This window comes from Gymnodraco acuticeps, unplaced genomic scaffold (genome assembly GCF_902827175.1).
Source record: "Gymnodraco acuticeps unplaced genomic scaffold, fGymAcu1.1, whole genome shotgun sequence".
Lineage (NCBI taxonomy): Eukaryota > Metazoa > Chordata > Actinopteri > Perciformes > Bathydraconidae > Gymnodraco > Gymnodraco acuticeps.
The window spans coordinates 162008-178406 of NW_022990685.1; the positions used below are offsets into that span (position 1 = coordinate 162008).

At 38.7% G+C, this 16399-nt stretch overlaps 1 protein-coding gene across 1 annotated transcript in view; it reads left to right on the plus strand.

Annotated features, from left to right (window-relative positions):
- prdm6 (PR domain containing 6) overlaps positions 1-16399 on the plus strand; it is a 145777-nt gene that overhangs the window by 335 nt on the left and 129043 nt on the right. The window contains 4 exon segments of the mRNA XM_034230308.1: positions 1628-1710; positions 1712-2300; positions 14607-14758; positions 15224-15382. Coding sequence (XP_034086199.1) covers positions 1633-1710; positions 1712-2300; positions 14607-14758; positions 15224-15382 — 978 coding nt within the window. The 5' untranslated portion in view covers positions 1628-1632.

The window sequence follows — 16399 nt, forward strand, 5'->3', positions numbered from 1 at the left end:
TGCGTTTTTTGCGCTTGGCGTGCGTAAAATCGGTGCTAAAACATCCATCCGAGACCGAGACAGCGGAGCAGAGCAGGCTGAAGCGGAGGGTGAACCAGACTAAAGTCAGTTTACACAGTGATTTGTTGGCTATAGAGCTTATACACATTGTATGTCTGAGAAATAGCGTTTAAACATGCTTTTTATTCGCCAAAATATACTTTTCTGGTAATTATTTTGGCATAATGGGTAGAATAGAAAATAGATTTAGAAATGTGATAATGTGAAATTATATATACTCACGAAAGTATTAAAGTTATAAGATAATTTTATGAAATACTTTTTCTGCTAGAATTAGTCATTCTGATGCTTTAAATGTGATAAAATGTACCATATTTATTACAGCTTTTAAAGATTTAAATAGGGTCAAGTGTAACTTTATTTACACTCGTTTATCATAGAGGTAAAACAATAGTGTCAGAGAGAACTGAAACAACCTTTCTGCATCTTAAACTCAAATAGAAACATACTGTATACTAAACTATTTACCAAAAATATTCAAATGTATTTATTTGAATCAGAAACATATGAAAGTTGATACTCAGTTGAAGTTAAATCCAGGCTGTTAAAATGAAGAGTATCAGACCTAATAAACAGTTTAGAACTACTGGAAACGTTAACATAATGTCAACATAGGGGCTACATACTGTATTGGTAATTTTTTTACCAAAATGTAAATTTAAAGTTTTCTACGTCTAATTTGATCCCTTTTAGCTCAGTTTGAAGCATATATTTGAGAGTCAAGGTCATTAACAGTAAGGAAACTATGTGAAACCAGACTGCGCTAAATGCATACAATTCTATAGAAATTAAGAAACATTTATAATTAGGCTCATGCACCAAATAATCACTTTAAATATTGATTGTTAAAATGTAAAACTTTAATTTGAGGCTTTTGTTTGGATTCAATTTGCTCCACTTAAAAATCTCAATGTATTACAATGAACAGTGATTCATTATATCTATCATGCATTTAGATTTTCATTTATGATCCACCAAATGTCTCAAATTGACACAACAACATAACCACATGACCAGACTCAGGAGAATAAAGATGTATGTAAATGTTCAAATTCTGCGTTGGATGTGTTCATGTTGCAGATTTCACACAAACTATATGTGGTTCAGGATGAAATAAATTGGCTGAGGTGCTCCTTTTTAATCCTGGGGTGAAACCCTTCAAATCAGGTGGAGACCTGTGCGATGTGGCTCAGCACCCCACAATGACAATTTAATGTGAGTGATGAGGCCGGAAATATGCTCAGCATTAGCTTCACACCTTGGGAGTACATTTAATGCTAACACACATTTGTATTTATCCTATAAAGCCTGAAAATGTGATTTTAATTTGTAAATACAGAGATGTGATATATTTGTCTCAAATGTGATAAATCTCTCACCCTAAAAAACTTGGTATATCTAGATGTTCATTTTTCCGCGTCCCGAACTTGACACAGCGTTGTGTTCACTTCCTTAAATCCACTGTGAATAGATTTGATCCGCTGTGTGTCCCATACATGTCTACACCCTGCCCTGACCTCTTTAACAATGATTGACACCTCCTCCTCTCTGCTTCCCCACCCCCCAGCCGCCATGCTGAAGCCAGGTGAGCCCAGCGGCTCGGCCTTCCTGAAGGTGGACCCGTCCTACCTGCAGCACTGGCAGCAGCTCTTTCCCTCAGGCGCAGCTGAAGTCTCCTCTGGCCCCCCTGCCTCCACCTGACCGCCTCTCCATGCCCATGGACAGCCTGCGTCAGTCCCGCCTGCACAGCCACCTCCTGGCCTCTTCGCACTGCACCTCCTCTTCTTCTTCTTCTACGGCCTCCTCAACGCTTTCATCTTCAGTAGCTGGAGCAGCTCTCACCCCGTCCTCCTCCATCTCCATCTCCACCTCGGCGGGGATCTCCCAGCTACCCGTCCCCCAGCAGATCGCACTCTTTGGGCAGGCGTTGGCCCCGGTGTGTGGAGGACCTGGAGGAGGAGGAGGAGGAGGAGGAGGAGACCTCATGATGGTGGTGCCCCCGGAGAACCGGCAGGGTCACAATCCGATGGCGGGGCTTCTCCATCAGGCCAAAGAGCTGAGCTGCGGGGGGGTCGGGGTGGTGTCATCCAGCGTGAAGAGCAGCTGTGGAGGAGAGGAGGGCGGAAAAGGAGCGTCGGCCAGGTTCAAGCTCACGTCAGAGGAGCTGGACTACTACCTGTACGGACAGCAGAGGATGGAGATCATCCCTCTGAGCAACCACACAGGAGAGGTCAACAACCGTACGTACACACACACACACACACACACACACACACACACACACACACACACACACACACACACACACACACACACACACACACACACACGTGGTTACACTTTTATATTCCTTAATCCTCAGATAATATTCCCAAAAGGTCATGGGTTGTGTCCCTGGTGGTCAGCCGTGACTTTTGACCTTTTGTTATTATATTTTAACTTACCTAAAGTTCCTGTAATATTCATATTATTCCCACATCGTTTTATATTGTTCTCTGTCATGTTCAGCAGTGAGTTGGTACCTTGTGACGTTTGATTCTTATTTACACAATTATATAAATGTACTATAATAAAGCAACAGAAATATTTATATTATTTTTGATTTGAGTATTTCGGTAATATTCCAATAATAGTTGGTAGTGGTAATCAATTGCGTTGTTGTAATTTCAGACAGTGTTTTAAGTATTTTTACAACTACATCATTGTTGTAATATATTTCTACATGTTCTTATATTAGTTTATTTTCAGTTTGTTATGGTTTATTGAACTTTAACTAAGCTGGTGTAATAATTGTTCAAATACAAAAACATAATTTAAAATGATAATTTCCCAACAAGCTATGTTAAGTTTTGGTCAAAGCAGCTGTAAATTCATAATTACTTTATATAATATGTTATTAAGCATTAACAAGACTATTCACAATACTTCTAAAACATGTATCTATTCCAGGCTCCACCAACAATTACTCAAGCCTTCATTGCGCCTAACAGAAATAAATCATTAAGAAAAATGTTTTTAATATATTAAAACAATGTTCACCAAATACAATAAAGCTGTAATAGGAAATTAATTTGGTCATTAGCTAGTGTGTGTTTTTGGGATGTTACAGTTGGTTAGACAGCTGCAGTGTTGGACAGTAGGAGGAGGATGTGTGTGGGGGGTCAGAGGTCAGAGGTCAGCAGCAGTCTGCCCTGGGGTTCAAACCCTCAGACAGCAACAGCAGCAGCAGCAGCAGCAGCAGCAGCAGGCCTGCAGCACAGTCAATATTAAGCACACTTTATTTAGATGTCATTAATCATCGGGTTTTACACCTACCTTTACATAGTCTTTTAACTTTTTCGTTCTGTTATGGAGAACATGTGGGATAATTATTAATTTCACTTAAATTCAAATGAAAGAGATTGATTAATAAATATTTACGTATTATTTCACTTTTTTGCGTTTTAAAATATAAAATAAACTGCGTCAGAAGCGTTCAGTTTATTAAGTTCATGTATTTTTATTTTCTAAAATGTCTTACTCTCTCTGTTATTTTCAGTTTTCAACTCCGCAGTAAAATAATAAAAACACTGTTTTCTTTATTCCGCGTGAATTGATCAGTCTGATCTCCGCTGTGTGTGTGCGCTTGCGTTTGTCATGCATCACGGGCGCTCTGTCAATATCTGTCCACGCACGCACACACACAATCAAACGCGCACACACACACACACACACACACACACACACACACACACACACGCACACACACACGCACGCACACCATCGCTTTCATGTTTCAAAGCTGCGACACGGAGGTGCGTTTGATTAGTTAACTGAGCATGTCCCGTTACGCACTTAGTCTCACCTCAGTTAGAGGAGCTCAGCGGGTGTGTCCGGTTTCACGGCACCGAACACTCCCGGTTTGAGCCGAAGTCCCCACTTCCCGCTGTGCACGTGGAGAAGATCAAAGTGAAGTCTCGTGTCTGTAAGTTGGCACTGTTTAATGTTTAAAAGTCGTGTTTTAGAAGCTTAACATTTTACTTTTTGTGCCCGTTTATATTTTACCTACGATATAAAACAATGTAGGCTAATACAATAATTGTTATAGTTAATGTTCAATGTTGATTATCCTACGTTTCTTTCTCCATTAATATAATAACTGGTCTTTAATCAGCACCAACATAACTTCCTTAGATGCGAATCCATGGCCTATCTGTCGTTTTATGAGCTTTATAAATGTTTTTTTAATTCGGTTTTACGCTGACGAAATTATGATATTTCCGTCACGTTTCCTTAGGGAATTCATTGTTGCATCAACATTGTTTTTTTTAAAGTACGCTATAGTTCAGTGTGTCGGGTCAATGTACGGTTTGCACATAATGGGATTTTTAAATAAATACAGCTTTTAAACGATACGTTTAATATCTCAATAATATTAAAGTGCCTTGTGTTGCACGTCAGGCTTCTCTCTTTAAATAGTGCGTCAGGCCTATAATAGCCTCTATTAAAGATGACTGTGGGCTATATCATCGTATTGATATATTGTTTTCCAATAATAGCCTATATGTGAAATATTTCTATTGGAGCTTTGAGTCGACTGTAGTTCTTTTAAACTCGTTTATGTATTTCATTTGATCTACCGCGGCATTTAGAGGGGATTGGTAAACATATTCTGAATATTTGTCTAGATAATGTATATGTTTGTATCCTGCTACAGCGGTGTCAACAAGTTTATATACTGCTATAATTCTCCTCCTATAATAACCATATAATAAAAGGTCATAGGTTCACGCTGTGACATCTGTATCGAAACTTTTTTATGAAGTGAGTGTCGCTGTTTTTGGTTTCAGGCAGCCGCGATCCTAAACATCAGTGTGTGGGTGTGTGTGTGTGTGTGTGTGCGTGTGTGTGTGTGCGCGCGCGTGCGTGTGTGTGTGGTGTGTGTGTGTGTGTGTGTGTGTCTATATGAGCGCTCCTCGCTGTATATTCCGCGGTGATAAAACGGACCATCAGCAGTAATCTGCGTCGATACGCGCCGGCAGGGCCGATGAGGGATGGTGGGACAAGCAGGAATTAATTGCCGTATATAGTTTTGTGTTTGCGGAAGAGTGTGTGCGTGTGAGAGAGAGAGAGAAGGGGACAGAGTGAGGGGGGGGGGGGGATTCTGGGAGGACAGGGAGAGGAGGGGAATCGATCCACCGGCCACCGGCCCGCTATTTATCATCCCAACACAGCCGTATGAGGTCTCTGGGGTGTGTGTGTGTGTGTGTGTGTGTGTGTGTGTGTGTGTGTGTGTGTGTGTGTGTGTGTGTGTGTGTGTGTGTGTGTGTGTGCGTGCGCGCGTGCGCGTGCGTGTGTGTATGTATGTATGGGGGGGTGTCTGTATGGGGGTGCAGATAAAGCAGTCTCACACACTCTCTCTCCCATGTGTCACCCGTCAACCTTGATTATTATTTACACTAATAATAATAGTAATAATATTAATAATAACTGTCCATAAAAGATAAAAATGACTAAACATATTTTTGGTGATCACTATTTAATCTCTCTATTTAATCTACAATATTTTTTTCGGTAACTGCAATGTTTTTTTCAAATATTTATTTATTTATTCTATTTCATTTAAGACTGCATATTAAATAAATAAGTATATCTATATTTCAGCCAAGTCTGACTTTCTGTAATGTTGGATGCAATAACATAATAGATTCAAGATCAATATTGTTCTAACATACCGAAATGGTAACGTTTTTTTTATAGGAATAGTGTGATTTTGAATCATAGGCTCATTTAATTGCCTTCATATTGTAGAGAAATCAAATTAAAACAAATGTTTATATTAATAAATAAGTAATACAATTTGGTGAGTTTCTTTTTTAAAGTGTTAGTTCCACTTCCATGAAGTTGGGGGACTTGTGTGAGGTTTGACATATAGATCAAACTCAAAGCAGCCTTAGTCCCTCATATGGGTCATCTCCCACCAAAAAAGAAAGCCTGATGATGTCATAGTTACACAATTAGAATTGGCTGTATTGTCTGATTTTGATCTCTTAATTAAAAGGGCAGTCAATTTGGGATTGAAAGCTTTTTAGATTTTAATACTTGAAATATGTTTTCTGACCTATTTCAACTAATGCTTTTCAGGCGACATCTATTGCTAATAATATTTTTGTAGCTGAAGGTTTCATTTTTTTTACTAGGAAAACTATAAAAATGTATCCAGTTTAGTATTTATTTCCAAAATGAAACATACAAGTCCATAAATCAACTGTTTCTCTTTTAAGGAAGCACAAATTAGAAGAGAAATATAACAATTCTGGAGTTTTTAAATTCAATATACAATTATACACCATTTATTATGTTCTGTTAGAGAAATACAAGATATGACTGGAAGTTGTCAAACATCTGGGACAAATAAAAAAACACAGATCAACTCTTATAAGTTCCAGCTGCACTGGCAGCTTTAGTGTGATTTAATAAACTCGCACACACACACACATACACACACACACACACACACACACCACACACACACACACACACACACACACACACACACACACACACACACACACACACACACACACACACACACACACACACACACTGAGCTGTTTGTTGGTTTCCATCCGTTCCATGTTTAGAGGCAACATACGCATAAAGCAGGGTTTGTCCAAACCGGGGAACTTCATACCAAAATGCAGATTTTCCCCGTAACATTTTAAAGCAAGGCCAGAAAACAATATTCCTGTTAGTCAAAAAATTATTTAAAGACCATGAAAATGTGAGATTTACAAAGTTGCATTCAGTGATGTCTGTCCAAACATCTCCAAGACACACTAAACCTCGACCTATTATCATTATTCTGTCTGTCTAATTAATGTAAATCCAATATTTTCTTTATCTTTTATCTCTTGTTTTGGTCTCCACCATCGCCTGAGGGAAATGTTTGTTTGTTTAGCTGCTAAATGCTACGCTTTGTTCCCTATAGGTTCTAAATGTGTCAGTGGTGGCGCATTGAATATACAGTGGCTTTACCAGAGCTTGTTTGATGAACAAAAAGTGCCATAAAAGCCAAAATCAGGAGCTAAAAGGCTCAGATCTGTGGAGGTTTGGTCCGCGTGGGTTTATGGATTATATAGAGCATCTCTCTGTGTGGTCCGTCCTCATCTGGACTTGCAGATGTGTTGGAAACAAACGCAGTCATTAACAGCGATAGTCTTTATGAAGTGTGATGGTTTTGTTGAGAAGGAGTCCAGGAGTTTGTTACAGAGCTTCGACCTTCTCTCTTTGTGATGGCAGAAAGTCAGGAAACTGTGTTTTCTTTTACACTCAAATTTTGAAATGGGAAGGGACTCAATTACAGTGACTGACATGTTAATGATGCGGATTATCACCTGTGCTTTTAAAATACACGTCTATTAAGAGAGAAACATGTTTGGAATCAAGGTTTTTAGGAGGATTTATTTACCAAATAATTCTTATTTTGTGGATTAAGTATGCCGGCAGACTTTTAGCTGGAAACGGCGTTTGGTGCTCAGACTTCAGAGGCAGAGCGGAGCTGTTTAAACACTGACGATGGATGTAACAGAATACTGAGTTTGAATGATGGGCAGCGAGGAGAGAACGCCATAACAAGTTCACAGCCAGTTCATCAGTCTGAACGAGGGAAGAGAAAAAATGCTTTAACTAAAAGAGCTGCAAGAAGCGTTCGCTTCAATTGACTGTGTATGTAGTGTCAGTATTAACCAGAACTGATGTTTTTCAGTTATTTCACATCACATGATTTCTAGTGTTAAACAAATATTAACACATGTCAATTGACTTTTAGCTTCAGGTAAAAATATTGTGGCCATCAGCAGCAAATGGATGGATGTTTGCTAGATAGTCGATTGTCAAGCAAAGACATACATATGACAGAAAGCTCCAGAAAATGTTTGAAAGTGGAACTTTTTGAATGTTTTTCTTTGGTTACAAACCTCTCGAAAACAAAAAAACTAAACCAAACTAAAACTTCATGGATATATTTAAACTTATTGTAGATTTTCTATAAATATTATGATCCATATTTATTGTAACGTTTTTAAGTTAATATATTATAAACTTAATTAAATTATAAAAAAATGACTGTATAGTTTATCATTCTTAAAGTTATCAAGTTAATATACATATTTGTTACTTCATCAAAGTAGTAGTAGTAATATAAGGCCTACAATGTAGTTGTTGAAGTACTACAACTATTAAAGTCATGATTATTTTCCATTTGGATATTTTCATTTCAGTTCAGTGTTCAGTATCAAAAACATTTAAATTAACCAGAATTCTCTCATTTAATGTCTGAACACAATCAGCTGTACATGAAATTTGCCTAAATGATTTTAATATAACATTCTAAATTTAAATCAGGATTAGTAAGTAAAACACAATGATGTGACTGAACTCAGTCTGTGTGTGCCTTGTATGAGTGTGTAGTCGCTGAGTTTTCATGTCGTCTACATCGTGAAGCAGGACTCTTCACCGTCTCTCTGCACTTTTAGCTTTCTACTGAAGCTGTGAAAATAATCAGAGTTTGTCGCCACGGACGGACGATCACAGCTCATCTACAGCCGACACTGTTCCCACCTGTAGTCTATGCACAACAAAAGTAAAACATATTAATAGATAGATTAATATTCACTCTTAATCAAATACATCTGTAATTATTACTAACTAGTAGAGTGGTTGCAAAATGGTGCTTGTATACTTTTCATCTGGAAACACATGCACTGAAAAATCGGAAACGTTGACTTTAATTAAATGTATCACGTCAACAAATGTCAACAGTATTAGGTTAGTTGAAAGCAATAATATTAAGTTGAACCAGTTAATACAGTTATGTGAAATCGGTTGAGATAATACATTTAACTAAAGTCAACATTAAAGTTTTTTCAGACGAGATATTTATCCCGGCATAATTGTTTTACATACTTTGAAATGCTAATGCTAATGTTGAATTAGAGTAAAACAAATGAATCCCTCCATGATCTTTCTGAGATAATTCAAAGCAGAAGTTAATTCCTTGAACTTTGAATCACAACGTATTCTTCACCTGCTGATTGAGAACATAAGATGTGGGTGACAGCTCTTGGAAAATAATGATAAGGAACCAAGTACATTTACTCAAGTACTATAGTTAAGAATTATTGTGTATGTTGTACTTACTTGTTTTTCACAACAACGTGATAGCAAGTATAGTTCCACTCCATTAAGTTACAACATTAATTCCTCTTCAGGTTCATATAGTTTCTACAAAAATTAAATGGACTAATAAATGATGATGTTCTATTATGGATTCAGATAGCATGCAGCATAAAAACTCCTTAAAATTAGCTCCACCTTTAACAGCATTATATTTAAAATGATGAACACAGTAATAGATAATAAATCACAATCTACTGCTGAACATAAAATGCCAATATACAACATACACATATTTATTTAAAGCAACCTGTTGGTTTTTCATCCTTGTCGGATGAACAACTTTATTATGGACAATAATGGGATTTGCGATTGAGATTTAATCAACAAAGTGTAATATGCTTGGTCTGGGAAAGGAAAGAGCACAGATAAATGATCATTTTGAAATCTGAAAGAATCATAAACAAATACAATAACACAAATATCTTAGTAGTAGGCTACTGTTTTGAAAATAACTTGACCAAATAAAATACATACCAAATACCATCTTCTTTGATTTAAAGGTTTTTTCTGCATACTTTCTGCACTACTATATAGTAAATATAAGAAAACATACACATTTTCATAAAATAAGACATCTGAATGCCCAAACAAATGAGGATGTAACAGAAAAAAGAGCAAGTAACAAAATGGGACATATTGTGTGTAACCTCTACAATTGGAACAACATATGTTAAATAAAAGTGAACCTGAAAAGGATATTGCATTGTTTTTGTTACTTTCATTGCTATTGTATACATTTCTTAAGCGTAATTTAACTCAACTTCCTGTTTTATTTAGACATGCTTTTATTTTGAAGGCGACATTGCGCTATTAACAGGAAGCTACTGTTCCCAAAAAAACTTGAAGGAGATGAACGGAGATAAAGTAACTACAATAACGGAGATATCTACATTTAAATACGGCGATATCAAAATAAAACCTTTACATAAAGTATCCCCCGAAGAGATACAAGGTTAGTGTTAACTGTAATATTAAAATGTGTCCTGATTCGTTTATACTATTTTATAACTTTGCAATCTATTTGCAGTTCAATTGTTTAATGGTATGCTAAAGTGATGCTAATATGGATAAAGCAGGGGTGTCCAAACTTTTTTCACCGAGGGCCACATACAGAAAAATATGCGATGGGCTGGGCCACTCACTAGATCAGTGTTTCTCAAACGTTTTCATACCATGGACCACCAAACTGATCCCAATCCTGTGTTGTCGGTTTGAACTACCCGTTTTGAAGATTTGATCCAGATTAAAGCTTGGATTGGATTTCCTGATCTGATCGGATATCAAAGTGATCCTAATCCTGTTTTTTGGTTTTGAACTCCCCAAAATCCAAATCTGATTTGATCAGATAGGGATTAAAAGTTTTGAACTCCTGGGCCCTGGATATTATTTTAGAAACTGCTTTCATCGCAATGCGATGTTTCCAGAGAGAACAACTGTGAGGTCCGTGCAGAAAGCAGAGCAGTGTGTATAATATATATCACTCAGTATAACAGGCCTACTCTCTTTATTTGCTTTAGTTTAGTAGATATCTACAAACAAAGAGTCGATATTTTTCTAAAACCATTTAGTGCTTCACATAATAAAATACACAACGGCTGTATCCTGATTATGCTTTAGGAGCTGTAGGTGTGTGTTGTACAGTGTGTAGGTGTGTGTGTGGTACAGTGTGTAGGTGTGTGTTGTACAGTGCGTAGATGCGGCGGACAGACGGGTCTCAGTTGGTTTGGTGTCCTCTGCTTACTTTTAATACTTGTAAATACAACTTTTGGCCCGTAATTTCAAATCCCCATTTCAGCGACCAGAGAGAGGGGGGGGGGGATATATCCAGTCTCTGATTGTGTTACGTTATTATGAGAGTGCTCTCATACATTAAATTGTATATATTTATATAGCCTAAATATATTTGTGTGTGTGTCCGCATCTGTAGCCTGTTATTGTCTCATTATACCGCACTCTCAATGAATTCAAAGTAAATATGTGGGGGAACAATGTTCAGCTGATCTAACAGAGATTATAAAATACAGTGCTATGACAAAACACTCGACAGCTGATGCAGCTGTTGCCACGTAATAATGAATGGACGTCGCTTTAATATGACCGCTCAGAGGAGAAGAGTTCTCATTTCTTTAAACGTCTGCTGCTTCCCCTCCTCTCTCCTCGGTTCCCCTCCTCGGTCCTCCTCTCGCATCTCCTGTGGGCGGGACTAAGTCTCGAGGAGGGGAGTCGAGGAGGGGAAATTTGAGTATTGAGAAGCCTCTAGAGACACACTACAGCAGTGGTTCTCAAACTTTTTCTGTCAGGCCCCCCCTTTGGAGAAAAAAAAAAGTCGGGCCCCCGCAACACAAATAGTCAGGCTCAGTGGCGGCGCCAGAGATTTATTTTGGGGTGCTGTGGGGTAGCTTGACATTTCATAGAGGGGGCTCAAACATTTAGGGTTTCCCATGAATGTACCGGTTGCTACAGTGGAATTTTCTACTGCAACACTCCCCACGCATATACACAATGTACCTGCGACTGTTACAATGAAGGCTCGATAATCAGCTCACGGCATATAGGTGTAAGCAGGGGTAAAGTGCTATTTTTATAGGTGGTGTGTGGACCTCACATAGGGGGGTCCGGGGGCAAGCTCCCCCGGGAAGATTTTTAAATATTGAAGTTAAAAGCAACAATCTGGTACACTTTGAGAGCAAAATGAGGAGATCTATGGACATCTCTCAACACCCATTTGAAACAGAACTGGAAACAGATTTACTATTTCTTTATGGATATTTTACAAATCACTCCCCTTTTAAACTTTATTCTTTTTTTACTGTCATATAGTATTTCATACCTGTTTTTAATGTATTCTCTTATTTTTTTATAACTATAATGATCATATAAAGGTGTGCCTCGGAAATAATTGTTTACATTAATGGTGACCAAAACGTTTGAGACCCACTGAGATAACACTGAGAGAGTCCTTTAGCTCACTGAGTCTCTCAGTCTGACAGGAGAGGACTCTCCTCCACTTTGTTGTTGAAAAAACTCCTTACAGTATATCCGTTAGCGTAGCTCGCTAGCACCAGAAGCTAACAACTACGATCTCCGGTACCGGTGCGCTCTCTCTCTCTCTATGAGTGCATGCACACAAAATGGCTCGTTCCACACACACACACACACACACACACACACACACACACACACACACACACACACACACACACACACACACACACACACACACACACACACACACACAGAGCCGAGCTTTAATGAAACACCGAGAACCAGACGTAATAGTACTGTATTATATTATTTTCAATCAATAATTTTTCAAAATATGATTATTATTTTTTTATCTTTTTTTTAATTTTTAATAACCATTTCCCCCCCTGGTCTCTCGCGCCCCCCCTGTCATGCCTCTGCGCCCCCCTGGGGGGGGGGCGCGCCCCCCACTTTGAGAACCACTGCACTACAGCAACGCCAATGCAGAGCCGATTTACTGCATGCCATGTGAATGTAGCTTAATATTAACACAACTCAAGTGCGTGCAGTAAGTTATGTTGGAGTCAAAACATGGTTAGCCTGGCTTAGCAGAACGTTTGGAGAAAGATGAAAACAGCTAACCTAAGTTACAAATGAGCACTTCTTATCCTCTCTTATCAACATCCCAGGGGCCCTATTATGCTTTCTGGGAGTTTCCTTTTCCTGTAGTGTGTTATATAGGTTTTTGTGCATGTAAGTGGTCTGCAAAGGCTAAAATCTCAAAGTTCCCTCCAGAGGGAGTTTCTCCTCCACACACTGAAACACCTCCATTGGACTCCTTTGTTTACTTCTGTAACATAGTGACATCACTATGTAACACTTTTTTTTCTATTGGCTAGCACTCCAGTACATTGCACGTAATAGGCTAAGTGGCGGGACAACTCTGAGCAGTTGACTACTAACAACAGAGCCGGTCAGCTAACCAATCAGAGCAGACTGGGCTCTGGTTTCAGACAGAGGGTGAAAAGAGGTGCTGCAGCACAAAAAAAAGAGCTTTTTGAACATCAAAGCATGGAGAACCTGAAAATGAGCATAACAATGTGAACAACAACTGAAATATAACAATGGCAGTTTATCGTTTCAGGGTAAGTGTATGAACTACTTTATGCCAAACAACAGGGAGGGGCAGTCAAGTCTTTCCAAATGTTGACTATTCTTGTTTTATATATATATATATATATATATATATATATATTGTATAAATATAATATGTTGGGATTTCTACCCTTAAATATGATCTCTCTTAGTTTCTCGAGACAGAAACATTTCTTGCATTTAATATGTAGTCAAATAAACACTGTTTCTTCACACAGCTGTTAGGCACAGGGTGACTCACCGTAACCCATTAAACAGTGTTCTCGTTGGTGAACACTTCCACATAAAGTCAAGGGTTGAGGAGAACTTAATCTTTTTTAATTTTTTCCCATTTACTCAACCGTGAAGCTGTGTCTCATTCTGCGGTTTATTAATGACCCTAATGTGGTTTAATTTTCTTCAATCCATCATGGTGTCAAAGTCTCTCAAGCTGCGGATATTTAATTTCAGGAAGAACAGAACATTAACATCCTGTTCCTCTCAGCCTCGCTGCTCTGTGGGAGTTTTTTGTCCAGATAATAATCTCTCATTATGTTGCTACAGTCAATTAACATCCATTACTGTCAGACTGCATCTCTGAGTAAATGTTGACACTCGCTAATTCCCAGCAATACGCGGCTCGCCACATTTAACCTGGAGAAAAAAAACGTGCAGAGAGGCGAACTGACTTTTTGGAAGAGTTTCAAACACATGCTCTTTCTCCCTCATACTTTGTTCTTCACACAGTGTTTCACTTTAGCAGACAATTATTTTATTAAACCAAGGGACGAATTAGTATTGAAAATAGTCTTTTTAAATTGGACTTTTGAAAGTGTTTTATCTTTAAACATACAGTTAACCTTATGAGCTGCAGAATATTAAAAAATAAAGGCCATAAATAAACTTTTGATTACATATTTAACCCCTTACTCATTTGAACCCTTCTGTTGGTAAATTCAGTCAAAATAATATTTTAATTTAAATGATCTGCTGAGTAAAAAAAAACTATGTCCCAATAAATTCACTTAAATAAAAATAAAAAATACAAAGAAAATATCATAATGTTCACAATTTGCAATGGTTTTAAAACATGCAAAGTTCAATTAAGGGCCACACACAGCATTTAAGTACAAAATGAAATAAAGGGTGTGTATTTAGATCATATAGCAGTTTGATAATGGTGCGTTTGCTGCTAATAAAATGTAACATCACTCTTGTCTCCTCTGCAGGTTGTGACATGTGTGCAGACAACAGGAACGGCGAGTGTCCGATGCACGGGCCCCTCCACTCTCTTCGGCGCCTCGTCGGCACCAGCAGCAGCACGCCGGCTCCCGTCACAATGCCCGACGTCCCTGATTGGCTCAGAGACCTGCCCAGAGAGGTGACACTTCCTGTTTGTCTGACAAATGCTTTTTACATAGTTTCAAGGTTGCAAAAAACATTGTTTTGCACTGATACATTTTGTGAGCCTGCTTGCATACGGTGTCTTCTTTGGAAAAAAGAAGAAAAATTCACAAAACACACAAACATTATTTGTAAACATATTTACGCAAAGAGATAGTGATGATCCTAGGGATTCATAAAAAAATCTGGTACTGATAGATTACACTTACAGTGATCTATTAAATCTGATTATAACAAATATATATTTGAACTTTGACTTCAAGTGTGAAATTAAAACTTTTTTGTAATATTATGACTTTTTTTCAATATAATGATTCTCTTATTTTATGCTTTTAGACTTTAGGACTGAAGTAGTAGTAAGTTCAATCATTGAATTGAATCAATAACTGAATCACTCATTTCCATTTGAAGGACTCATTCGACCTGTGTGTTGTGTGTGCAGGTGTGTCTGTGCACCAGTACAGTTCCCGGGCTGGGTTATGGGATCTGCGCGTCTCAGAGGATCCCTCAGGGGACCTGGATCGGCCCCTTCCAGGGAGTCCCCCTGCTGCTGGACAAACTGCACTCTGGAGCCGTCAGGAACAGCAGACACCTGTGGGAGGTAGGTCACGTGACTACAGACTGCTGCTGGTTTTACTCTTACATGTTCATTTTATTATTATCTATGAAAGCATTCAATTCTGTTTCATCAAAAAAGGTTGTCAAAGGTATTCAAATATCGGGTCGGTTCAATCCCCTTTATGTCTGGAATTTCATTAAAACATTTAGCAAACATTTGTATTATAAATGTTTTGCACAAATATCTTTAAAGTTTTGAATTTAACTCTGTACTGTTATGTGTATATTGTTTGTGTGTGCATGTGCGTGTGTGTGTGCGTGTGTGTGTGCGTGTGTGTGTGCGTGTGCGTGTGGGTGTGTGTGTGTGCGTGTGCCTGTGGTCAGCGTCATGTCACCTCTCAGTCCATTGATCAGAGGAGATTGTATTTACATACAGTGGCAGGGGAAAGTCAATGTGGCAGTTATAAACAGCGGCATTAGCATTAGTGAGAGAGAGGGGGAGACAGAGAAAAGGTGGGGGGGGGTGAGGCAGTGAAGGATGCACGGAGACAGAGAGATGGATGAGTCCCTTGTGGCCGAGCTGGTAAAGGTCAGTCAGACGTCGGTGGAGCGGACATCAGTCTCTCTGCTGTTGACCGCAGCAGGACTTCAGAAAAATGTGGGTGGGGGGTGCTCGAGGGGCTCTGAGGTCAGAGGTTAGCAAGGGTGGGGCATGCAAAGTAATCACGGGCCAAGTCCAGCAGGAGTGAGCAGCGTGGCATGATTTGTGCTTCCAACAGAGAAAGTGTTGAGTTCACTGACAGCAGGATTTTACCGTTTTGTATATTTGATCAGATGCAGACTCTTGAGAGACTTTAGCGGTCACTGGAGAGTAGCTGACTGGGTTCTGTAACGTGACGTATGATATTGTATTAGACGTGACGTGACGTATGGGAAAAGTTGTTTACCTCCAAAGGCTAGTCACTGATGGGAGCGTTAGCCACTCGCCTCAAATCAGCTTTCATTGGTTATATTTATGTAAGCGCCCGGAGATCCAGATGCATATTTAAAATAATACAAG